Source organism: Macrobrachium nipponense, chromosome 7 (assembly GCF_015104395.2).
Source record: "Macrobrachium nipponense isolate FS-2020 chromosome 7, ASM1510439v2, whole genome shotgun sequence".
NCBI lineage: Eukaryota > Metazoa > Arthropoda > Malacostraca > Decapoda > Palaemonidae > Macrobrachium > Macrobrachium nipponense.
Genome location: NC_061109.1, coordinates 83,581,726 through 83,609,062, shown reverse-complemented (window position 1 = coordinate 83,609,062; position 27,337 = coordinate 83,581,726). Strand labels below are relative to the sequence as shown.

Sequence of the window (27,337 nt, the reverse complement as noted above, 5' to 3'; positions counted from 1 at the left end):
GGCGTCCACTGGCGTGCGAATGACATTTACTAAGGCGCGCTTAACATCTCGTGCGCGCTCTGCTTCCGCTGGTGCACTCTTAGATGCGACTGGCGTTCGCTTGGCTTCCGACCGAGCACCAGGAACGTGAACTTGCACCGAAGCGCTCACGCAAGTATCGAGCTCTCGCACCGCAAGCTTACGAGCGGGTAATACCGCTTCATGCGCCGAGCGAGCAAAATCCTCTTCACGTCCTCCAGAGAGCCGCTGGGGAGTCGCACGAACTCTAGCAGGCGAAGAAAGTGGAGAGATAGACGAGCGAGGAGAGGGAGAGGGAGACCTTCTAGACCTCTTTACAGGCAGACGGTCATCCTTTCTCCTGGGACGTGGTTGCGTCCCTTTCTTAGCAAGAGCATCAGCAAGCTGTTGCTGCAAAGAGCGCAGGATCTTCTCAGTAGGAGAGGATTCCTTGTCAGGTGACGGGCTGATCCTGTGAGAAGGCGAGGGGCGAGGGGACGCCTTCTTCCTTCTCCCAGAAACTGCCGTAGCACGCGCTCGAGAGCGACTGGGGCGCTCAACAAAGTCATCATCCGATGACTCCTTACGCTTCTTCTGTGGCGGGAAGGCTGCAAACACACTCTCAGGCGATGATCGCCTCTCGAGAGCCAAAACTGGACGTGAAGCGTCACGATCACCAACGCTCCTTTTCAGCGGGCGTGAAATAGAATGAGAGCTCCACCCCTTGTGCGGGGAGGAAGCCTCTGAAGAAGAGAAACACTCTTTCAGGAGGCGTGCACGCGCACGCTCCTTGGCAGTCTGTGTAACGTCAACAGATACTGCCGAAGGCACGTCAGATCGGTGGGCGTTCCCCGTAACCCTCCTGCGGCTTTCGACATGCCCTCTCCCTGAAACCTGGGAGTCCGGCAGCGGTCTAGGCCTAGAGGCGAAATGGGGCCGATCTGACGCACCCTCCACCAACGAAGGAGCACTGTCACTGCACTTTGCACCTTCACTTTTGCCTTCTAAGGCGAGCACTTTAGATTCTAAATTACGAATCGACTCTAAGATAAGTGTAAGGGTATTACCCTCCACAGGCACTGTTCCAGGGCCCGAAGGCAACACTACAGGGTTAGGAGTAGTGATTAAAGGAGGGTTAGTAGGAGAAACATGAACTTCCTGACGTTTACCTGAAACGCTCCTGGAGGAAGACCTCCTTAACCTATCCCGTTCAAGCTTACGCTGATAGGACTCATACGCTCTCCATCCAGAATCAGAAGACACTCACATTCCTTGCAGCGACTTTCATACATACAATCATGCTCTCTGCAACTCTTACACAAAGTATGAGGGTCTACTGATGCTTTCAGTAGCCTACCTCGACAATCACTCTTGGTACAAAACCTGGCGCTAGCCGAACTAGAACCAGACATCTTATTTAAAGAGAAATCAAGCCAAAATCAATCAAATCCACAATTAACGTGTGCCTAGCCACCGATCCAAAAGTCAAGATACCAAAAAATCAAAAAGGTAGGGTCTTATAGTAGCCAAGTTTCCTAAATTCAAGACGGAGGTGCTGAAAACTGTGTTTACAACACCGGCGACAGAAAAATTATGAATAGAAAATGGGAATGATTCCTGATACCCGCCTCCCAGCGGCGGGAATGGGTACTAACCACCTGACTCCCACTACGTGTGTGGTAAGTTTTTTAATTTCTGTCGGACTTCGGAAAATACAGCTATATATATATCTGACAGGTAAGTTTCATGAACAAAATATATAAATATAAAAGTGAGTTAATGATTTTAAGATATGGTCCATTGAAAAATCCTCAAATTGGTGAGTTCTCCCACAGAAAAGTGAATAATGAGTTCCACAAAAACCCACAACAAAATGAAGTGCAAAAAAGTGAAGAATGAAAAAGCGAGGTGGCACTGTACCAGTGGACAAACCCTACCGATCTCCCTTGGACCTCCAGTTTGCCTCCTCCCAGGGTTAGGGGTTTGACAGGGACCTTTGTCTAGGACCATCCGTGGGATGACTAGCCATCCCCTCCACTGACACTGCACTTGTTACACTAGCACCGACACCAATAACACATGTTTTGTTCGTAAGGACTTGGGCTACAGTACTCACCAATTGACCATTGGTCTATCCTGGCTTCAAGGCTTGCGATAGTATTGGGTTCAGAAGAATGGGAGACAGGTAGCAGAGTAGCTGGAAAAATCAGGTGGCTGGGTATAGGGAGAAAAGCAGTCACAGGAGTAGAAGGGACAGATAAATTTGCAATATCCAATTTTGGGGAAAAATCCTGGCTCTAGCAGCCACCTTTCTCTGACTGTCTCTCTGAAGTTTGTCAAGGTGAGTGCACAAAACTTCAAACTTCCCCTGATCCCAATCTTTATATTTGTCACATTTAAGGGTGAAAGAACAAATCTGTCTTCTGCAATTACAACACATAGTGTGAGAGTCATATTTTGTTGAAGTAAGTCTGGTGTGGCAGCCATTGTAACAATACTGGATACTAACAAAACTAGAGTTAGACATAATTACAGTCAAAATCAGTGAAAGTCTTAATAAACCCAGCTAAGCTAATAATAATCAGCACACTACCAAAAAGCAGGAATACTTCACCAAAGTTAGCAAAAACCACAATGATCCAGTGAAAATCAATATCAGAGCTGCACAAACAAACTGATGATTCAGTCGTTGACCAGCAGAAACGAATTAAGCGCTTTAGCGGCGTTGTACTTATTCTTCCCCAATAGTGGGAGGAGCTAGTTACCCACAACAAAACAAGAGTGCTACTGCGAATTTCAAATTTTGAACTGCTGCAAGTTAGGAACTGATAGCTATGTAATTACTTGGTATGTTACATCAATGATAATAGCCTGATATGACTGATGGGGTTGTTTGAACAATGTTTATAACAACAGACTACTGAACAAAGATTACCGCCATAAAAAACTGAGCACAAAATAATTCAAATTTACATACCGTTCTCCCTCCATTATAAGGTTTTGTATTCTTATAATAATTGAAATATTTGAAAGTCGGATAGCCACTGACGTCATTGACGCTACAAAGGGTTTGATGCGCTGTGCAGTCAACAGCTGCAAATTCAACCTTTGGATCATCTACAAAGTTATCTGCAGCACTTGTAAACTCTGGTTTGGCTTTCTTACAATGCCCACACCCTACAGGAAAAAAGGAAAAGATTTTTTTTATACAATCAAGTACGGTGTAATAGAGTTATGGGCAACAATCCTACTCATTGTAACTTCTTACTTAATCTCCTATTGTAGCCATTTTATAATGAATGTTAAAATGAGCCACCACTGAGACCTTACTTTATATGGAAAAGGAGTGCATACGGCATTTGCAAAAGTTAGAACCACCTTCTGAAAGAAACAAAATGGTCATCAGTAGGCATGCAGGTGAAAATGGGCCACTGAAGGGTTGACTAGTTCGAAAACACCCTAAAAGAAAATACAGGCAGTTCCCGAGGGTTCCATTCTTGAGACGCGTTGTAACCCGAAAATCGTCGTAAGCCGGAACATCACCAAAAATGCTAAGAAAACCTTACTTTTAATGCTTTGGGTGCATTGAAAACTATGTAAACTATGTAAACTCGATGTTTACATTTCCTCAGCTGGGGATCGCATAGATAATAGTTTGTTTCATTGATTGAATCATTACTCATTGAGGCTATTTGTTATGAAGATATGCCAATAGTATAAAGGTAAAAAGGGTTTTGTTACCTTTATTAACAGTTTATTTCATAAAGTGAATCTTCACGTATGTTGATGGTTAGGCTATAGTACCAAGACTGAGGCTAGCCTACCAATACACAACTTAGAATTCAAGGTTTGATTTTTAGAATTGAAGTAAAAGATGACTGCCATTTTTGGGGGTGATTTTAGGATTTAAAGGTTGTCTTATACACGGAAATATACGGTATATGGAAAATGTGATGCTTGATTATGTGAAAAGTAAATTTGAATATTGAACCATATTATGGAATCAAAAGGTAATTAAAAGGTACAGTGAAGGGAAAATGGTGGAATAAAAACTTTTAAAACTGCCAATAAAAAAAGCAATATTTACAATAAGGTAACTAGAGGAGACATACCTTACACAAATGAAAAAATTATTTACCAAATATTTGTATCGCAAATCTTTAGATGACATTCTAATAAAATATCAGTACATGCAATTAGTATGGAATTACAAAGGCAAAGAATGCCTACATGACTTGGATAAGTAATGGTAGTGGTACTATATCTTCAAACAGCTGGTGAGTACACATGAGTTAATATATAACAATTTGACATATGTATACATATAATGCAGCTGATTATCAGAAGTAAACTTAATTTTCAAGATTATGCAACCAAAGCATACATACACACACACACACTGCTACATGGTGGTATGTAAACAACCGATACTCAATACAGTGACCCCCTTACACAACACCACATCAAGCTTTCATTAAAGCTATATCTATCTGCAATAAGTGAACTCAAGTGATGTTTACTTACATGGGGCATAAAACATGACAAGAACATGTTTCTTCTTTTTCAAGAAAGGTTTATAATTCTCATCTGTTAAATGTACTACTGAAGACTCTACTTCTGACCAGGGCTTTTCTGGAGGGGGAGGCGGTGGAGGTTCCTGAAAATTCCAAACACTGATAAATCATAATGTAGATGCTGAGAACTTATTCAGAGATAAGGTGTGCCTTGCATACAAAAAAATTTCTGTTATCTAAATTTATAATCAAACAGAGAAAATTGTTGTGTGAAAGACAAAAAGTAAGAGAACAAAACTATTGATTGAGTTGCTGTGAAGACAGGAGTGGTGGATGGATAGTCCTTGGTGACAGAATAAAATAAGAACAAGGATTCTGATATACAAATAATAGAACACTTTTATTGATTAATATATCAGTTTTAAAGTTTAGTCAGTATTGTTCTGCTTTTTATTTTCTTCATTGGTGAAGTGTGGGCATTGTTCAAAGAATGTGAAAATGAACATTTTTTAATAAATTTGTATTTTTCATAGCTAACAAACCTTCGGTCTTAACAATAGGGTAATCTTCTAACGCTAGCTGGAAACCAGTTAAAACAATCAAAGATTGTAAAGCACAGAATCTGTGGCAACTGGCAACTCATGCATATATGAGGTGGAAGCTGGTCACTGACCAGGCTTAGCACTTCGCGGTGCATCAGTGTGTTTTCCAACCCAATATATGAGAGGGGCGGCTTAGAGGCAGGCAGTAAACGTTAAGACCTCAGGTTTGTTAGCTATGAAAAATACAAACTGATCAAAAATTTGTCATTTTTTCATAAGCAGAACAAACCTCCAGTCTTAACAATAGGGCAGAGTTATACTTGAAGGGAGGTACAAGTATACCCTGAACCGGATGGGGGTTCAGCAAACCTGACCACCTTTCCTAGAAGATAGAGTTCTAAAGAAGGGGGTCTGAGCCTGTGAGAGAAAAGATATGTGAATAAGTTCTAAGCAAATTAGTATAGTATTAACCTGCCTAACCAAACCAATATGTAAAGATTTTACCCTAATGCAGCTTGAAACAACAAAAATTGAAGCAACTGAAATTTAAGAGTTGGTCAGCCAAAAGAGAGGACAGAAAAGGGAATAGGTGAAAAGTAAAAGGCAGATAGCTGTAACTAGTAGCAAGAGGATGCAGCAACTACCTGCAATCTTGTACATAATGGATCACAATAAGAATAAACAGTCATGTGAACAATATAATGGTAGTAACTTGTTACCTTCGGATCCATCATGAATTCTACAATCTTATCCTTTTCTCTCGCAGTTGACACATCAAAGGCAAATTCTCCATCTTTGAAATACTTGATAGTTGGATACCCTTTTATGGAGAATTCAGTACCTAATTTAGTTTCTTTTGTAGTATCCACAGCAGCCAACTTCCCAGAAACCTAAAATCACAAATACTACAAAATAAAAATTGAAAATATATTGCCACCTCAATAAACTTAAATTCAATATTCAGTGTTAATTCAATAAAAATATCAGTATTACCTGTTAATTAGATGTTAATGATAATCATCTTTCATTCTACTATTACAATATTGCAAGAATTACCTACTTCTGAACTGGAGAGAAATGAGCTATCAAAGGAGACTAAACTTAAAAATACATTATTGCAACAACTGAGCAACTTACCCCTTTTTCCTTTAGTAGAGATGCAGCAGCAGTGTATTCAGGTTTCATTCTCTTACAATGGCCACACCAAGGAGCATAAAACATGACTAGCACTGAGGATTCACCCTGTAAAAGTTTTTGAGATCTTAGCCAGTCATCACCTTGATTTTTATTATAATGAATACCTTAACAAGAAAACTGAGGCACATTACTACTTGTATAAGAATTACCCAAGATTGGTTCTTGCATGAAATCCGAAAACAGAACAAAGCAAAATTACAGAAGGTAAACACTAACTGCAAAGAGACCAAAGAGAATGGATACCAGAAGTAGATGAACTATTTTGTGCATTTTTGTGCATTTACACACATGACATCTTTTGCTCTTTTTGCAGCTTTTATTCAAACATTTCTTTCATTTCTCTTGTTTTTTGCATTGTATCTTGTTTTCTTTACATTGTAGCATACACAATTAACCCTTAATGGACAGATACCTACATATGGGTAGCAATAACAGGTTTTGGGTGGTGGACAGATTCACTCATGGTGAGAATCAATATTATGTGCCATTGATTTGAAGGAATCGGGCGAGAAAGAAGTTCCAATATTTCTATAGCTCAAAAATTCACTAATAGAAACTTTTAGACTAGCCAAGATCAAGGAAGCAGGCAGCTCATGAGTCAGTTGAGATCTTGACTTCAAGGGAGCACATACTACCTCTCTCTCACATGATGTCTTTTTATATATTTTTTATTTACAATTATATTAATGTTTTTAATGGGTATTTTTCCCAGCCCAGCAGGCTGTCTTTAACACAGTGGTAAATGGGTGGTGCTTACAGTTTCTTTCCCTTCATAAGCATGACAGTTTTCCTTGTAGTTTTTGAAATTTTGAGCACCTTGCCACATCTACATCTTTTGTATTTCTACTTTTAAATAATAAATAATGATTTTGTTAAGTTTCAGATTTTATCCTTACATCTCTTCAAAATTTTCAGTTCTGAGTTTTTATTCTTGTATTAAATAAATTATGATTTAAGTAACTCTCTCATCTTATCCTTACACCTATTCAAATTTTTTTTACACATATCCTTACACCTATCCAAAACATTTTTCCAAAGATTTTATGCTTGCATATTTTTCATTTTTACATACACAACTACATAATTTGTATAAATATCCTCATACTTATGCACTTCTGAGAAAACATTCTTTAGAAATTTGGCAAATACATACACAACTCAGAATATTCAGAAACATAAAAATCTGCAAATTTAAAATAGTATACCTTAATATATTCATGGAAGGTTGCATCTGTAAGATGAATCACATCACTAGGAGTATCAGCCCAAATTTCTTCTTTAGGTTTTTCAGGTGCTTTGCCAGGGTTCTTCATGAAAGCTACAATGCCCGCTTTGTTATTTTCCCCTTCATATGTGTATTTTGGCACGCCATCTCTGTCAATGGAAAACATGCATAATTTACCACAGTACACTTTGATATGCCTTTCTTTGCAAAGGAAAATTTTCAAAATCTGTAATTCTTTGTTTCATTAATACATACCTTTCATTTCATGCATTTTCCAGTAAGACTGATATTTTACAAATAATTCTTATATAGGATGAAATATAAAGATGTAAGGTTTTATCTACAAAAGAATGTTTCTGTTATCTTCAATACTTTCAGAGATATTAGCATTTGAATAGCGTTAGCGCCAGGGCATGGCAAAATAACAAATAATCTTCTTGCACCAGCTGAAAACCAGTTAAAAACAACCAAAGATTGTAAAGCAAGGAATCTGTGGCATTTGGCAACTCATGCGTATACGAGGTGGAAGCTGGTCACCGACCAGGCATAGAGCCCTGTGACGTGCCTGTCTTTCTTTCACCGCCTTGGGGAGTAGTTGCTTGAGCTCTCCTTCCAAGCCTGTTGCTTTCTTTGCATGTGATTTCTTTGTTTCAGTGTGTTTGTGTGTTGTGTGTGCACTCTGTTGATTATCATGGAGTCCTCCAATTCTTCTAGGACTTTTCAATGCATGTGCTCAGGCATTCATGGATTTCTGTGCTTCAGGTTTTTGGTTGCTACCATTACAGATCCCCATACTACATGCAGTAGGTGCCGATCTAATTTCTCATCCCTAAGTAAGAAAAAAAAAAAAATCTGCTATCTGCTGAACAAAAGCTCTGAGTGGAGAGAAACCCTGTTGATGACACCAATCACAGTAGACTGCCCATTTCCTTGGTAAACTGCTGACAAGGATTTCCTGAAATAACCGGACATCTGTCCCACAGCCTTCTGAGAAAATCCCTCTCACTTGGAGGAGATACTTGATAGCTTCCAGCCGTGAAGAGACAGGGACTCTACTGACTGGTGAAATCTTTTGACAAGAGGCTGGCAAAGAAGTTGCTGGCTGCCACAGGGGAATCTCTTGGAATTTTTGACAGAAGAGACAGAAGGTCCGGGTACCACTCTGCTTGAGGGTACAGAGGAGCCACCAAAATCATCCTGAGATTTCAAGAACTCATTACCCTGTTCAGAACCTGATGGATCAGGCAAAACGGAGGGAAAGCATACACCTCGAGGTTGTCCCAAGGGTGCTGTAGGGCATCCTCTGCTAGAGCAAGAGCATCTGGGACTGCTGTTTGCTTAGAACAGCAGGAACAGACTGATGTCATATGCTTAAGTCATTCCTATTACACTCCCACTAGAGGAATGGGAGGAATGTCAGTTGTCTGTAAAATTTCATGGAGGAATTATTCCTAATAATCCTGATATCCCCAGCCCAGTTCACCTCCCAACAATTTTGGCCATGCTCCAGTTAGCATGCTTGAATGATGATGATATCAACAGACAACTTTTATCAGACCTTAGCTCTCTCAGTAGGTGAAACATCGGGCAGGAAAATAATAGGCGGCCCTCGGTCAGCGGTAGGGGTTCCATTCCTGGCCGCCAACGCTAGGTGATTTTCGACGCTGAGCGATTTTAAAGCCTATGGCCACCGCACACCTTCTTTCAGAATTCTAGACCAGTTAACAGCGCCCTAGACCAGTCAAACGGCGCCTTAATCCCTCGATGGCGCAATAAGTAAAATTATATTTATGCAGTATAGATCTATAGAATTTACTGTACAGTACATTATAGTATTATAAATACTGTAAAGTGAAAGAAGCCTAGCTTTAATCCTTTGGGTGTCTAGAGTATGTAAAGATATAATAAGGTTTTATACAGTGTACAGGTGGCTGTAGTGTTTAAGTCACGATAATTTGTCTTACGATCATCCGATTTTATGAGACCAAATTACAATAGCCTAGCTTTATTCCATCTTCTACTTACATAAGTTCAAAAACAGCAAAAGAGAATGATGAAAGTATGATTTTCAACGTTATACTCGTTGCATAAACGTGTACAGCCATGAACAACCGAACATGAAACTTTTTTTTTCCTAATTACAACCGAATTCGATAACATCCGTTTGGCTTGTATTTCAATCATTGTACTATAGTACACTATTACCGTAGTTGTTATAAATGACGTTATGTAGAATAGAACTGAGATACTATCTTAGCATAATAACTTTATTCGCTATAGATCACAGATCAATATAGATCAAAGATCAATCGGGAAATATACCGTTAAATTTAAACCTAGTTATAACTGATAAAACTGTTCAAGCTGCTAATGGCTATTATCGTGCATTGGCAACAAGGATAAAACTCCAGTAAACGTATGCCATCAAACACAACCATAGATAAAACTGAGATAAAATCATTTTAATCAAAATTACTGGGCTTGAAGGAACACATTTTACTTGGTTTCACGCCGATATAAGATAAATAACGTAAAGTTCGTATTACGATGATATAAAGGAAAATTGCGAACGGAATCTCACAATTGTTTTACGCAATAAACATGCCGCCAACGTAATCTGTTAAAGAAAAAAAAGTTCACAATCACAACGAGATATATTCAATTCATATGTCCACCTAAAAACATGTCATATAAGGAAAAATAACCTTGTCTCATAAAAGTCAAGTATCTAGATATTCATTCATGCCAACTAGAAACAAGAAAATTCGCTCAGAATTACATTAAATATGGCGAAACAAACTCGTGTTTGCCATCAGCTGATTTGGAACCAAAACATTGGCCGCTCCGCGGAATACTAGCTTAGATTTGCCGTAGTATTTTGTAATACAATAATATGAGAATACATACAATACTATTGGATACAGTGAAGTACGTAATGTATAACTTTTTAAAGGATTTATGGAAAAGATGAATAAATAATAACACCATGATTTTTTTCGGAACAGTGGCGGACAAGAACGAACATGAAAAAACATCCTCTGACAACGTGGAGGGTAGTTACGAAAGTTGCCTTAATTTGTATCATATTTATGTACAAAAATAAAAATATCCTAGGCGTAATACATAAATTTGCACTCTTTTCAACTCGATATTTTCGGAAGAGCAACAGGCAGCTGCTTACAAGAATGAACATGAAAAAACATCGTATTTGATAACGTGAAGGGCAGTTTCAAAAGCTGTCTTAGTATCATATTTCTGCGCAGAATTAAAAATACTATACATGATACATTTACATACACATTTTAAACATTAAAGCAAGAACATTTATAAAATCGACACATCGATCGCTAAATTTGCATTTTTTAAACTCAATATTTTTGGAAGAGCAGCAAGCATCGGCTTACAAGAATGAACATGAAAAAACATATTTGATAACGTGAAGGGCAGTTTCAAAAGAGGCCTTTGTATCATATTCATGTGCAGAAATAAAAATACCTATACGTAATACATTTTCATACACAATTTAAACATAAAAGCATGAACATTTATAAATCGACACATCCATAGCTAAATTTGCACTCATTGAACTCTATATTTTCGGCAGAGAACAGCATCAGAGGCATATATTTTACCCTAATACCTATGTAATAACTCTCAATACAATTTTTTAATATCATTTGCATAACCTTTATGGGCTGAATGGTATTTCTACAAATGTACGTACTCATTAGACATAACAGCGCTAGCGGCGCTGTTGACCGAAAATTGTGCCGTAAAAACACCTTAAAATGCCTTATTTTTTTAAAGAATATTTTTGCCGTAAAACCGATTCGCCGTTGAGCAATTGCGGCATTAACAGCGGGCCGCCTGTATTGCTAATCCCATCTCCCCAGCCTCATACACCTCTAAATTTCTGACCGTCTTAAAGTTAGGGGTTGTTGGATGATGATGATAATTTTGAATATACAATGTACCAGTAAGACTACAATGATACTGAAAGTGATACAAGTGCAAATTATAATTGGGGACAAAGCAGGCAGAATCATTAGAATTAAGTCTTTATCATGACATCATCTTTATAACATATATACTCGTGTAACACAAGATCCTGATTATCATGCAATTCCCAAATTTTCGCCCATAAAAAATTATTTCATCTTGTTTCTCATGTATCATGTTATAGAGGAGTAATGATAGTTTATATTTGACAACATCTCCAAAGGTTGTGAGAGAGAGAGAGAGAGAGAGAGAGAGAGAGAGAGAGAGAGAGAGAGAGAGAGAGAGAGAGAGAGAGATTGGTGGAAGAATGAATGGGAGTGGTTAGATGGCGGTCGGAAGTATGTCTGTTGTGGCGCTTTGTGGGAAGTCAATGGAAGTCTGTTACGAGAGTCGTAAGCAGTGAGGTGTCTGGTCAAGTCAGAGTTTGTTTTGACAGCAGTTGTCCTTTGGTGTTTAGTTGTTTTGGTGGTAATTGATAGATTTTGGGGTTGTGAAGTTGTTGTGCGTGTGTCTGTCTAGTTGTGGTGAGGTTAAGAAGGTTGGTGGTGCATTTTCGGTGTCTGTTAGTGGTGGTTGGGGCAGTGTTGGTTTTGGCGGGTTGTTGTACTTCTGTAAGTCGTGTGGTTGTCGTGTTTTTTCGGGGTGTTTGTGTTCATCTGCATTGATCTGTCGGGTTATTGAGTTTTTGTGGGGTTGTGGGTCTCGGGGGCGTTGGTTTATGCTTGGTTGTCGGTGGTGGTTGTGTCGGCTAGCCTATAGCCTATATCCAGTGGACAGCACAGCTTAGCCCTGAGTAGCAGAAGCCAGAGGTGAGTACCTGTTTGTGTTTTTTTGTTTTGTATGTAGGTATGGGTCAATTGTCCTGCTGTATTTTGTAGTGTTAAGTGGAAAGTGTGATTGAGGGTGGGTTTGGTAGCCAGACAGGTTAAGTTTATGTGGGGAGGTTACTTGTTTTTTGTGATCCCGCCACAAAAAACAAGTAACCATGCAATTCCCAAATTTTCGCCCATAAAAAATGATTTCATCTTGTTTCTCATGTATCATGTGAGTTCATTTCTGGGCTCAGCTCGTGTCGGCCTATGAAAGGATCCTTAATATCATTCTTTCTAGGTAAAATTAATCTAAAATTACCAGAGAAAAACAAAATTAAGAAAATGTCAGTAAAACTGACTCGCTCACTCTTAAAAAGAAGTGTCAGTATGGTAATAGGGGCGAGTGGGAATCACTACCACGAGACATTCACCAATTAGAACTTCCAATCAGAATCCCCTTAAGAGAGAGCTGATACCAACGGGCGATGCAGCCGCTACTACTACTACTAGAGGACGCCACGGACAGCAGCGCCCCTAGCGGACATCCTTAATCTTTAGCGCTAGCGTCCAGACGCATTATTTTTCTGTGCTGTGCTTATTTCGGGATTTATCCTATTCTTCACCATGGAACGCTCTGCAATTGCAACGGCTAAGTTAAGTAACTCATAAGTAATGTTTTACTGCATTTTTATCTTCCGGGTACCAGTATTTTCCTCCTAATAGGTCATATACGGTTTCCCGGTTGTCTCGTGGTGGCGCCATGCTGCCTCGTTAAGAATTCCCGGTCCTCCATACTGGGACTTCTTATTCTTATGGGCTTACTATATTACGTTCATTGTCTTTTACATCGAGTTTTAGCTAGTTTAGCCCCCCTACCATTTCTCTTAGTTTGGTATTTAGGGCTATTATTATTATTCCTGCCCAGCATCCCGGCTCTTGCTCTTCATCGGCTATCGCTGGCTCCGAGTAGGCTTCTGTTTCTTGGAACAGTCTGCCTCCTCCTGGGCTTCTTTCTCTTTTACTAAAAGTGTCTTTTCCATCTTTTCGATGTAATATATATTATATTTAGGGTGTTAGGCTAGCCTAGGTGCATGTTCCTTGTATTGGTACAGCCTGGTTCACGTGGCCCTCCCACGGTTGTGTTGCTCGCGGCCTAGGCCAGTTGCGGTCACGTGTTCCATCGCACTTACCCTGCCCCTGCCCTCCCTACCTGGTATAGGGAGGTGCTGGGGGACCCCTTGGTTGTCATGACAACCTCAGTCGCCTTCTCTCTCCCTCTCTGAGGTGGCCAGGGGTTCCTCCCAGCAGGGGGTATAGGGCGACCACTCATGAGGTACCGGGTCTCCGAGCGGGTAGTCGGTGAGGCGGGGAGGAGTAGGCATCCCCCCCCCTCTCTCTCTCCCGCCGTGTTACGCCGAGACCTTCCTCCCCCCCTCCCCCCTCCCCAGTTGCTCAGCCACCTTCCCTCGCTATAACGAAAGGAGCCTTCCGTCGCAGCCGGGGCACCTTTGGTTATAGATTACTGGCTCCGCCAGCGGGCGGGGTGGGCACTACTAGTGGTCGGTTGCTTGCCTACTATCCTTACATCTCTCCCCCGCTACCGGAAGGGAGCTTGCTTCTTACCCGGGCACTCTAGTAGACGGGTGGAGAAAGGTTTGTTATTATTGTTATTTTAAGAATATACCCTAATTTTACGATGAATTGTTTAATTTTTTATTCTTTGAATATTCTACCATCCCCGCCATTTTCCGTCGTGGTTTCCATTTACCACCACTCCTGGTTGGTTTCTTTTTGTGTCCCCGCCATCAGCGGAGCTATAGCCTAGGACACCCAACCAACCTTGTTACCACACGTATTATGGCGGGGCTCTGGTTTAATCTAACTTTATCGCTCCGGCACCAGCGGAGCAACTGTTAGGCTGTAAGTGTTCTCCTGATACTCATGTATCTTTCCACTTACAGGCTACCAACTGTCAGGTCCCGGCGTGCAACGCGACGTTGTACGACCCCTGCGGCCACGATGAGTGCAGGTCTCACGCCCCTTGTGCCACATCATTCAACGAGATGATCGTCTGGCACCCAGAAGCCTGCGCCATCTGCTACGACCTAGTCGGTCAGCTGGGAGAGGGGGTAAGTCCATTATAGGCTTCCTTATCATTTTACTAACAACTCTTAGTCATAAGTTTGTTAACCCCGTTCCGCCATTAGAAGCTCATCTCGCCCTTTCTTTCAGGCTACTGGTGTGAGGGAGGTCGCCCTCGCTACCCTGAAAGCGTGGGTGGGCGGCTTCGGGAAGAACGCCGCCAAAGGCCAGCCGTACATCCTGGACAAGAAGCTGGCCGTCCAGATCTTCCCTGCGGGCAAGTCAACTGGGTATGTTGACCCCTTGTCCGCAGCCCCTCTAATAGCCTCCATCCAGCAAGATCTCCAGCAATCTTTTGGGGTCGTAGCTTCCCAGGAGTCGGTCCCGGACGTCGCTGCCCTGGACCTAAACATCGAGCCCATGGCGATAGGGGCAGAGGATTTGTTGGTTGAGGTAGGTGTGTCGGGCGCCCAAGGTCTTTCCTTGGGTGCTCCTGGATCTTCTCCTGTCCCTTCCTCGAGCGCTTCTTTCCAAGGCTTTGTGGGATCTGAGATCCCTACCCGCTCTCCCGCTCTCTCTGTACCCCCAAAGGTGAAGGGACAGAGAGAACCGAAGACTCTATCTAAGACAACTTCTAGGAAGTCGTCTTCGTCTTCTTCGGCTAGGAAGTCTTCGACTTCCTACGCCGACGCGGTGAAAGCCAAGCCGAGTTCTTCTCACTCGAAGAGCTCTAGAAGCAAGGCTTCTAAGGAGAAGGCTCGCGCTCCCGCCGAGCCAATGCCTTCTCCTGCCTCCACCGCTTCCACTCCGGCAACGCCGGTGGGAGGAGCAGGACCTAGCACCTTTGATCACTGCTTTCTCAGCAGTGGTGATGCAACAGGTGGGCGAGTTGGTTGGCTCGCAAGTCTCCGCCCTGGGGACGAGATTTGAGCAGATGTTCGCACAACTGTCGAGCACTCTGTCTCAATCAGGCCAGTCCATACAAGATCTCTCTAACAGGGTTAGAGAGAATGAGGACCGAGTAGCTGGGCTCTCTCAGGTCCCTCTTCCAGTCTCCCCAGTGCCAAGCACTGGCATTCTCCAGCTCCCGCCATACGACTCTCTGCCAGCTTTCTCCATGGAGAATCCATGGAGAGTAGCTGCCTACGCTCCTTTTAAGGATGGGATGATCTCTATCCCGGAGTGTGGAACTCGGAGGATTGAGGACTTCGAGTTTTACCCTCTGGGTCTGACGCAGCCTTTCATCGGTTATGCTAGGCTGACTGTAACGGCTCTTACTAGGGAAGACAAGATCTCTAGGGAGTCTGTTCTATACAGTAGGGGATCATGCCCAGCGGGAATGGGTTCACTGCCTTGAGGACTGGGAGTGCACGAACACTAAGCTCCAGGCCTATAAGAGTCCTTTTACTATTTTCGCGACGGAAGAGGAGGCTTCTCTTCCGTTCGCCACGAAAATAGTAGAGAAGACCCTTCAGGCAGTCCTCAAGGATGAGCCCATGCCACAGTTAAGGGAGGCGGAGTCTACTTCTCCGCTCTTCCCGGCTTTCGGAGAATTGTGGGAGAACTTGCCAGCTACGTTCACGCTTGGTAAGCTCAAACCGGACTGCGCCATGGACCAGTTCGGAGAACGAGAAGCTGCCAAGGCTGCCTGATTCCTGATTCAGGCAGAGTTCGACGCGCGAACCAGGTTTGGCAGGTCCCTCAATTCTCTTATAATAACGGAAATGGCTGCTCTCTCATATGCGACGGAACCGCTGTTTAAGATCTTGGCAAAATCCAGTTTCAGACGGTCCTAACAGATGCTTTCGACTTCTTCCAAGCTAGGAGGAATTGCCGAAAGCACGTTCTGCAGGAGTGCACTATTAGGCACGAGCCTAATAGACTCTTGGCTTCTAGCATGTGGGGAGCGGATCTCTTCCCAGAGTCCGCTGTTAATGAAGTGCACCACGAGGCTGCTAGGCTCAACCAGAGCCTTAGAGCTAGGTGGGGTATTTCGTCAAAGAGGAAACAAGAATCCGTCCCCACTGCTGGTAAGAAACCAAAGAAGGCTGGTAAGAGGTTCCAGCCGTATCAGAAACACCAGCAACAGCAGCAATTTGTGCAGGCCGTCCCGGTTACCCAACAGGGACAACCTGCTAGTTCGAAACAGAACCAGCCCATCCTCCTGTTGTCTCCTCAATCACAGCCGTCGACCTCCTACGCAATCTCGCCGGCCTTCAACCCTACATATGAGGCTCAAGGCTACAAACAACCGAGAGGTAGGGCGAGAGGTTACTTTCGCCAGCGTGGCGCAGGAAGGGCGACAAGGAGCAGGCAGTTCAGAGGAGGGCGTGGTGGTCAACCCGCCCATCAACAATGAGGCTCCCCAGGTAGGAGGGAGGCTGTTCTCCTCTTCCGCCACAGGTGGGGGTTCAGCAATTGGGCACAGAGCATAGTGTCCAAAGGATTGGGTTGGAGTTGGATCAAAGATCCGCCTCCAATCAAATCATTCCACCAAATACCATCAGAGGAATTGACAGATTACGCGGAGGAACTCCTTCAGAAAGGAGCTATTGCGAGAGTCAAACATCTAAAATTTCAAGGTCGCTTATTCAGCGTGCCAAAGAAAGGCTCAACAAAAAGAAGGGTAATCTTAGACTTGTCAAAGCTAAACTCTTTCATTCGTTGCGACAAGTTCAAGATGCTTACCCTCTCGCAAGTAAGGACCTTACTTCCGCGTGGAGCCGTCACATGCTCCATCGATCTTACAGACGCATACTATCATATCCCTATAGCCAGGCACTTCCGCCCATTCCTAGGATTCAGGCTAGGAAATCAGACATTCTCATTCAAAGTGATGCCCTTCGGTCTGAATGTAGCCCCCAGGGTATTCACGAAAATAGCAGAAGTGGTTGTACAGCAATTGAGAACTCAGGGAATCATGGTAGCAGCATACCTCGACGATTGGTTGATCTGGGCACCAACCGTCGAGGAATATCTCAAAGCCACCAAAAAGGTAGTTCACTTTCTGGAACATCTGGGGTTCCAGATAAACAAAACGAAATCCAGACTTACCCCGGAGTCTCGTTTTCAGTGGCTGGGAATCCAATGGGATTTGTCTTCCCACAATCTGTCAATTCCAGTGGCCAAACGGAAGGAAATAGCAAAATCTGTCAGGCAATTTCTCAAATGCAAACAAACATCAAGGAGAAACCAGGAGAGAATCCTAGGGTCCCTTCAGTTTGCTTCGGTAACAGATATCCTCCTGAAAGCAAGGCTAAAAGATTTAAATCGAATTTGGCGATCGAGAGCAAAACACCAAATCTCGAGACAAGTTGTCAGTAATCCCACAGATCCTCCGCAATCAACTCCGTCCATGGTCAAAAGTAAAGAACTTAGCCAAGAAGGTACCCCTTCAATATCCCCTTCCAGTGTTAACCATTCACACGGATGCCTCCCTGTCCGGGTGGGGGGGATATTCTCAGTTCAAACAGGTTCAGGGGACTTGGTCAGTTCAATTTCGCCAGCTCCACATAAACGTTCTGGAAGCAATGGCAGTATTTCTTACCTTGAAGAGACTGCTTCCCCCGAAGAAGTCTCATCTAAGGCTAGTTTTGGACAGTGCAGTGGTGGTTCATTGCATCAACAGAGGAGGGTCCAAATCCAAGCATGTGAATCATGTCATGATAGCCATCTTTGCCCTAGCAAACAAACACAAATGGCATCTGTCTGCCACTCACCTGGCAGGGGTAAGAAATGTGATAGCACACGCTCTGTCCCGGTCAGTTCCTCTGGAATCAGAATGGTCTCTAGACGAAGGGTCATTCCAGTGGATAAGCCTGAGAGTCCCAGGTCTCCAAGTGGATCTCTTCGCCTCACAAGCGAACCACAAGCTCCCTTGCTATGTGGCCCCCAACCTGGACCCTCTGGCTTATGCCACGGACGCCCTGTCGTTGGATTGGAATCAGTGGAGAAGAATTTATGTTTTTCCTCCAGTGAATCTTCTCTTGAAAGTCCTAAGCAAACTAAGGTCTTTCAAAGGGATAGTAGCTCTGATTGCACCGGACTGGCCCAAGAGCAACTGGTATCCTCTTCTTCTGGAATTGGGCCTCCGACCTCAACGGATCCCCAATCCCAAGCTATCACAATCAGTACAAATGAGGACTGTGTTCGCTTCCTCAGGAATTCTCCAGACCCTAACCTTTATGGACTTCATGAAGTTTGCGGCTAATAAAGATGCTAATATTGATCCACAGAATATTCTCTTCCTAGAATCAGATAAGAGAGAGTCAACCATTAGACAATATGACTCAGCTGTTAAAAAATTAGCATCTTTCCTGAAAGAATCAAACACTACAACCATGACAGTTAATCTAGCTATATCCTTTTTCAGATCCTTGTTTGAAAAAGGTTTAGCAGCTAGCACTATTACCACTCATAAATCGGCTTTGAAGAAGATCTTTCAAGTAGGTTTTCAGATAGATCTGACCGAATCTTATTTCACGTCTATCCCTAAAGCCTGTGCTAGACTTAGACCTTCTCAAAGGCCTACTGCAGTTTCATGGTTCTTAAATGATGTCCTCAAACTAGCTTCAGATACTGACAAATCGTCTTGTACATTCATAATGCTCCTGAGAAAGACATTATTCTTATTAAGCCTAGCTTTCAGGAGCTAGAATTTCAGAACTGTCGGCTCTATCCAGGGATGCGGGTCATGTGGAATTCCTCCCATCAGGAGAAGTTCTACTTGCTCCGGATCGTAGCTTTTTAGCCAAAAATGAGGATCCTCTTGCAAGGTGGGCCCCTTGGAAAGTTATCCCACTTCCCCAGGATCCTTCTCTCTGCCCAGTATCAACTCTAAGAGCCTTTCTATCTCGTACTTCCTCAAGATCCTCAGGTGCTCTCTTAATGAGAGAAAAGGTGGTACTTTGTCAGTAAAAGGTATTAGGCAACAAATCCTTTACTTCATTAAACAAGCCAATCCTGATTCATTCCCAAAAGCACATGATATCAGGGGAGTAGCCACCTCAATTAATTACTTTCAACATATGAACTTTGAGGATCTTAAAAAGTATACTGGATGGAAATCCCCGACAGTCTTTAAACGTCATTATCTAAAGTCCTTGGAATCTTTAAAATTTTCAGCAGTAGCAGCGGGAAACATTGTTTCTCCTGATACTGTATAGTAGTCGTAGTACAGATCCAGGTCTCCTTTCTACCTACATCATCCAACATGCCTCACCCTATCGCCATGCTACTCGGATATCCTAGCCTTAGCCGCTGAATCATAATAGTGGATTGTCCCTTATTTTTTTTTGCTAGGGACATCCACACTTGTACTGATGGTGTACTTCAGTGTACCTACCCTTATTTTTATGCTAGGGTAGGACACAATGTGTTTGTATATTTTGTAAATAATTTTCAAGTAAATCCCTTTTGTTTTTATTACACTGCATCATTGTATTTTACTGTGGTTACTGTATTTTAAGTACTTTAAATTACTAACGTTCTGTTATATTACTGTTTAGAATAAGTTAGTTTAAGTACTTAGTTTGTATGCTGTAATTGATTTACTTATATTATATCCATCATTTTACAACTGATTTTCATTTGTCCCTTTTTCCCATCTTGTCTGTTTCTCTGGTACTCTTTCATAGGCCGACACGAGCTGAGCCCAGAAAAGGGATTTTGACGAAGGAAAAATCTATTTCTGGGTGATTGGCTCGTGTCGCCCTATGAAACCCACCCTATATTGTTTTCCCCCCCATGCAGGACAAGATGTTTTTAGATTAAGGATGTCCGCTAGGGGCGCTGCTGTCCGTGGCGTCCTCTAGTAGTAGTAGTAGTAGCGGCTGCATCGCCCGTTGGTATCAGCTCTCTCTTAAGGGGATTCTGATTGGAAGTTCTAATTGGTGAATGTCTCGTGGTAGTGATTCCCACTCGCCCCTATTACCATACCGACACTTCTTTTTAAGAGTGAGCGAGTCAGTTTTACTGACATTTTCTTAATTTTGTTTTTCTCTGGTAATTTTAGATTAATTTTACCTAGAAAGAATGATATTAAGGATCCTTTCATAGGGCGACACGAGCCAATCACCCAGAAATAGATTTTTCCTTCGTCAAAATCCCTTTTTCTGAGACCATATATTAATAGGCTAAACTCTTTTCCTCCATCTCTATATCTATCCCATCTTCTAGTTAAGTTAAAAAAAAAAAAGGAGAATGCTAAAAGTATTGGTTTTGTTTGCATTTCAACCATCATAGGATAGTAAACTATAACTGCAGTTATGTTACAAATGACATCCAGTACAATAATACTGATATATTTTTACATTACTATACCCTTATTTGCAATGGAGAAAAGATCGGCAAGGAAATATTATACGTACTACTACATTTAACCTGCAAGTTGTAGCTGAAGCTGAGAAAACAATGTTCATCTGCTAATAACTATTATCGTGCATCAGCAACATGGAAGAAACTCCCACAACCTTTGGTATGGTACCATCAAACGACACATAAAATTTGAGAAACATATTTTAATCAAAACTACTGGGCGAATGCACACATTTTACTGTTTTCACTCTGATAAATGATTAAATATATAAAGCTTGTACAGTATTATGATGAAATAAAGTTAAAATACCGAAAGATTTTTTTTACTCAATAAACATGCTCCTAGCACCATCTACTATTGAAAAAAATAACTAAGTTTCATTCACAATGATACATATTCAAGTCATATTTCGACTTGGAAACACTTCATATAAAGTAAAATAACCTTGTCCCACATAAACAGAGTATCTAGAGATTTATTTACAATAACTAGAAGAGAGAAAATCACTATGATTTGAGTTCAATATAGCAAAATAAACTTACCTTGTAATCGCCCTTAGCCAATTTTCAAACCAAAACATTGATTGCTATGTTTGTATTTCATAATATAATGGCAATATGAAAATACATAAAATATCATAGGATACAGTGAAGTAAATCATATATTTCTAAAAGATCCATGGAAAAGATGCATATTCGTTATGTTTGTAGTATTTTACGATATGATACTACATGAATATTACATATGCTAATTTTATATCTCATGTATGATGCAACCCCCTTAAAAATTGGCCTCAAACTTAGGTCTTCAAAAGTAACATGATACGTGAGTATATATATATATATGGTAAGTGTTTCTGTGAAGGGACCATGAACCAGCCCAAAACTTCCAGTCACCTGCTGAACTGCTCACAGCTTGCAAAAAATTCTGTGGTAGGTAAGTATAAAAAAAAAAAAAAAAAAAAAAAAAAAAAAAAAAAAAAAAAAAAAAAAAAAAACTATGCATACCCTATATACGTGCATGTTATCTTTCCCCTAAAGTGTTTTTTTTAACTGGTGAACCTCAAAGAATGACTAGTTAAGTTACTAAATACTCAATCTGTACTGGAAAAGTGAAGGTATCAGCAAAAGTAATTTCTAAAAGCATTGGCATCAACTTCTGTCAATAAATCATATCTCATTCATATAACATACATAGAGAAATAAACAATTATTAATCGCCATTCTTCATTGTACTACTTACTCAAAGTATATAAGTGTTGGAAATCCTGTAATATTGTACTTAACCCTCGCTGCTGAATTCTCAGGTTTATTGACATCCATGGCAACCAATGTGTGTGTATCTTTCAGTTCAGTGGCAGCTGAAGAATAGTCAGGCTTCAGACGCTTGCAAAATCCACACCATGGAGCATAAAACATCATCATGAATGCTCTTTCCTTCTTTAGTAATTTCGTGAGAGCCTGAAGAAGGATAAATGAAAGTATAAAGTATATCAAAGATTATTGTACAATCATGAAATGTCTGTTCCGCTAATCATCTCCTCATGATCATTTGTTATACTTCTATCACAGATCTTTACTTGAAAAAAATTAATATTGCATTTACCTCCCAATTAAAAATAGTGAGGGTTATTAGGGCCATTTTTTGATGAAATGGGTACAGAATGGACAACAGTAGCATATTTTTTTCTGGGTGCTCTACATACTTTATATTTGCAGATTTTGATATGTTCCAGGGTAGCACAGAAACAGTTTCCGAGAAAAAGAAATTTCACAAAGCATGGCGACAGTGGACAAATTACAGGCAGTCCCCAGGTTATGATGGGTTTGGCTTATGACGTTCCGAGGTTAAGGCGCTTTTCAATTATATTCATCAGAAATTATTTCCAGAGTTACAACGCATGTTCCAGGGTTACGACGCCTACAACGCTCATCTGGCAGAACAAATATGACACCAAAAATACATAATAATCAATATTTGTAGGTTTTTTATGAAAAATGCCATAAGAATGCAGTTTACATACCAAAAACATTAAAAGTAAGTTTTCTTGGGATTTTTTATGATGTTCCGGCTTACAACAATTTTTGACTCAAGAACGGAAGCCCCGTCGTAACCCGGGGACTGCCTGTATTGGTTGCGGTCGTGTCTTTGACAGCCAACACTGATCAAATGAAAAAAGGCTCTTCGAAGAGATTCATTATATGATATGAGTCATCCAAGAAGCCTCTGGACTTAAAAAACTAAGAATTATAATTTTTTATTTGTAATTTTATATTTTGTATTTTGTAATTGACATAAAAAAAATACCTTTTATCTTTTGCTCTGTTTCAAGGCTGACCTTTAGTGGATAAAAGATGAATTGGCAAGCTTCTTTGATTTGCCAACAAAAAACTAATGAGAAGTTAAATTCGTCTCTTGAAGGCCCATGAGAGTCATGACACGTTGCAGTCATATAAACACCTCCTGAATATCGTCAGTAAATTTCGGAGACTGCGCATGCTACCTGTGACTATTCTCTTTGACTAAAGCATCATCACAGCAGATGACCTGGTCAATAACCAGGCTCAGTGGGAAATAACTTGTTATAAGAAGTTCAGAAAATGCAAGTTAGGATGAGCAAAAAAAAAATAAATAAATAAAGTTTGAAGAAACATGACCATCTTTTTAAGGTGAGCAAGAAAAACAACAGAAAGTACGTCATGTTTTTTTTTTCTGTGCATGACGGCCAGCTCCATGAATTTATGACAGTGGGAGCTTACCAGAATCTCAGACAAATGGCAACCGACTTACAGGATACAGCACTATTGACACAAATTTCTGCACGTACCATTTGAATTGACTCACTGACTTCAAAGAAAACAAAAGATTCTGATGGGAGTAAAATGGAAAAAAGAAAAGTGAAGCTCAGGCTTTTATTGAGCCACAAGCTATATAGACACTTCAGCAAAAGATGGAGCTTTCTGCTTCAAGTTTTCTGAGTTGCGGCACATGTCATGTATGAAGCATGTATAGCTGCACTTGGAATTCAAAAAGAAGTCAACAAAATACCAAATTTGTAACTAATTTGTATTTTTCATAACTAACAAACCTGAGGTCTTAACATTAGCATTTACTAGCGCCAAGCTGGAAACTGGTAGAATTAAAATTACACTTGTGAGATCCAGGGACTATTGGCATCTATACCAGGTCACAGGGCATGTATACCCTGACCCCCTCATTTTGGGACCACCTTGACGTGGTGAGGGGGCTCTCGAACCTCAGGAATCTCTTCCCAGGTTCGAACCCAAGAGTCCCATATGACATTACATATGACATTATATATTTTCGAGTAAACTTATGTGGACCTTTCCATTTTTTGCCAAAATTTTTGAAAGCAAATAAATGAGAAAACATATCATGGCTTAACGTGGAGTTAAATCCGAAGCTAAATAGTGAGAACTGTGGTAGATCCATCATCTACCCGACAATGTTCGGACCTGTTTTTCAGGCGGAACTATTCTGTGGAGCTGGACCACGGATTCCAGGGGGGGCCTGGTTCTAGGAATAGAACTCTCGGCATTCTATCCAGTTTGCCCATAATGTGATTAGGATGGGGATAATTGTATTAACATAATACTCTTAGTCCAAGCAAGCGGGTTCTGCTTACACTTGGGCCATACTAATCATGTTATGCCATCCCCTTTTGGGGTAGGGTAGGGATGCGGACATTTGGGAGTCCTTTCTCACTTGTGCCTTTGGCAGAAAATTTAACTTCGCGAAGGGCCAATGATATCTTTTCAAGAATTTTTTTTTTTTTTTTTTTTTTGTGTGTGTGTGTGTGTAAAAACTCAAAATTTATGAACTGTGAAATAAATGATTTGAGTACCCCTGGGCCCCATGATGGAAAAACTACGGCACAGTTGATGACCATTGGCACGTCACTCCCGAATTTCCTAGGTACTGCCACAAGTAGTGAAAGTACTATAAAAGATACAAAGGAACACCCTGTTCCAAGTAAAGCAGCAGAGCCAGAAAACCAAATAGAGTGCATAAATACAAAAGAAACAAACAAAAATAAATTGGTAAACTCCAATATCGTAACAATGGAACCATATATGATGAACAATAATTCTGAATTAGAGACAAATAATCCTCTCAGCAATACAGAAAAATATAAAAATCATAATAGACAAGCAACATACATAAAACAAGGACCAAAAAGAAACAAAAATTACAGACTTAATCCCACATTGGTACATTTTGATGACCTCTTTGGACCAGATAATTGGTCAAGATTTCTAGTCCTCAAAGCTGACAACAAAATCTCAGCAGCGATGCTAGAAAACAAATTACTTAACATATATCCAACACAAGACATGGAATGCAGACACATCAAGGACAATGAATGGCTTATCCAAGTAACCAATAAAAAGCAGTCCACTGCCTTTTTAAGTATAACAGAAATAAATAATATAAAGGTAATAATTACAAGCCATGAAACATTGAATTATGTACAGGGTACAGTCATCCTACCCAATAGCGAGCAGGAGCTTCCTTCAAAACAACTATTGCTAGACTCCCTAAAATTGAGATATAACAATATCCACGATTTAGAAATATACTCTATTTCAAGTAGGAAAGATAAAAGTAAAAATATCAACATTGCCAAAATAAAATTTACAGGCCAAGACTTACCATTTAAAATAAAAATTCTTGGACAAAATAGAGAAGTTCGTCCTTTTGTTCCTAAACCATTACAATGTACACAGTGCTCAAGGTATGGACACACATACAAAAGATGCCGTAATAAAGCTATATGTGCAGTCTGTGCATCAGATGACCATACCACTAATTGGAACTGTAAACAATTAAAATGTATTAATTGTGGACTAGCCCATCACACAAAATCTAAGGAGTGTTCATTTTACCAATATAACACAGAACTTCAGTTGTTTAATAAATAGGACAGGAATGTCAGTCATGGACCGAGACTTGAGCTAAAAGTAAGAGGCGTTAACAATCCGTCCAAAACCCCCACCTTTTCAAATGTGACTAAAAATCAAGACATCAAACAGCACAATGACAAACAAGATAGTATAAACATGGAAACTGGATTTCATACCAATAATACTGAAACCCAAAATAAAAGTGATATTACAACAACCAATACCACCACCAACATAGATGATTCAGTTATCCATGGAAAAGAACTTCCAATAGAAGAAGAATTAAATAATGATGATAATCGAACTGGCAAAAAGAAAAGAATTCTAGAAAGAACCCCACCTAGGGAAAAAAAGTAAATATTGAAAATTACAATCAATCCAGAGAGACTCCAACTACACCAGGAGAACATTTTAAAAAAGATATTAAACTAACCTCATCACAAGTGGAAATACACAATTACCCTCAATCTCAATCAAACAGCCAACATCTGGACAGTAAAGATCACTCTACAATTTCCATCAAATAATACTAATGAAAATCATACCATTAAACCAAACCAAAATATAACTATCACCCCCCAACCATCCACAAGACCGAAATATCCCATTAACAACAACAAAACAAATAACCCCTCAAACCAACAGTCCTTATCACTACAGAAAAGGAACAATAGAATTACAAAACCAGACATTTCTAAAGCTAGACCAAAAACTTCTGAACCAATAATTAACATTACCAAACATGCTTCATCTTGTGGTTGTAATGAATGGTTTGTAAGTACATATAACCAACTAACTACCAAGACAGAGGACACAGTACGAAATTGTATTGACAATTTTACCAAATTAAGGAGGTGCCCTTTAACACATCAACATGAGAACGAATTATGTTCTGAATCCTTAAAATACAAAAAGGAAATTATAAAATCAAAAATAGACTTATTAATATTCAACTATGAAAAACAAACAACTGCAGAATCTAATAACCAACATACAAATACAACGATTAAAAAACCACAAATAAATTCAAATGCATATAAACTACGAGATAAAGTAAAATCAGCAATCAATTTACAGAATTTAACACCAATTCCTCCCAATAATGGAATATAAAATCATTCAATGGAATATAATGGTCTCTTAACCCGACTACGTCTGGGTGAATTACAAAGAATCATACGAGACCACAACCCAATGTGCATATGTCTACAACATATAGGAAGTAACCCTACAAATATCCAACACTATAAAATTGCCTGTTATTCACCAACTGACGGTGGAAAATTAGGCACAGCCATATACGTTCATAATAGCATTACATATGAACCTGTTGACATACCATCTATGCCATATCAAAATAACATCAATTAAACTGTATATGCCTGATAAAAGTAAAATTACTATTTGTAATTTATATAACCAACCAAATTTCAATGCAAATTTCAGTGATTTTTCTGAACTTATTAGCAAAAGTATACAGGAACCACTACTTATAGTAGGAGATTTTAATGCACATAATCCATTATGGGATATTAATAACCCACTGACACATCCGGAATCAACATAGAGAATACTATAATGAAACACAATCTGTATTGTCTCAATGAAAGCGAAGTTCCAACATATTTTTCAAATACACACCTAACCTTTTCTTCAATTGACATTTCATTATGTTCAAATGATGTAGCGGAGAAATTTGAATGGAACGTCCTAGACGATTCATACACA

The 27,337-nt window shown here is 40.4% G+C and overlaps 1 protein-coding gene across 1 annotated transcript in view; it reads right to left on the bottom strand.

Moving 5' to 3' along the window:
* LOC135217159 (protein disulfide-isomerase A5-like) overlaps positions 1-27,337 on the bottom strand; it is a 150,609-nt gene that overhangs the window by 46,269 nt on the left and 77,003 nt on the right. The window contains exons 5-10 of the mRNA XM_064252879.1: positions 21,927-22,144; positions 7,456-7,624; positions 6,191-6,295; positions 5,773-5,943; positions 4,522-4,654; positions 2,975-3,174 (exon numbers count right to left, since the gene is read on the bottom strand). Of these exons, the coding sequence (XP_064108949.1) occupies positions 2,975-3,174; positions 4,522-4,654; positions 5,773-5,943; positions 6,191-6,295; positions 7,456-7,624; positions 21,927-22,144 (996 nt within the window). The remainder of the gene's footprint in view (positions 1-2,974; positions 3,175-4,521; positions 4,655-5,772; positions 5,944-6,190; positions 6,296-7,455; positions 7,625-21,926; positions 22,145-27,337) is intronic.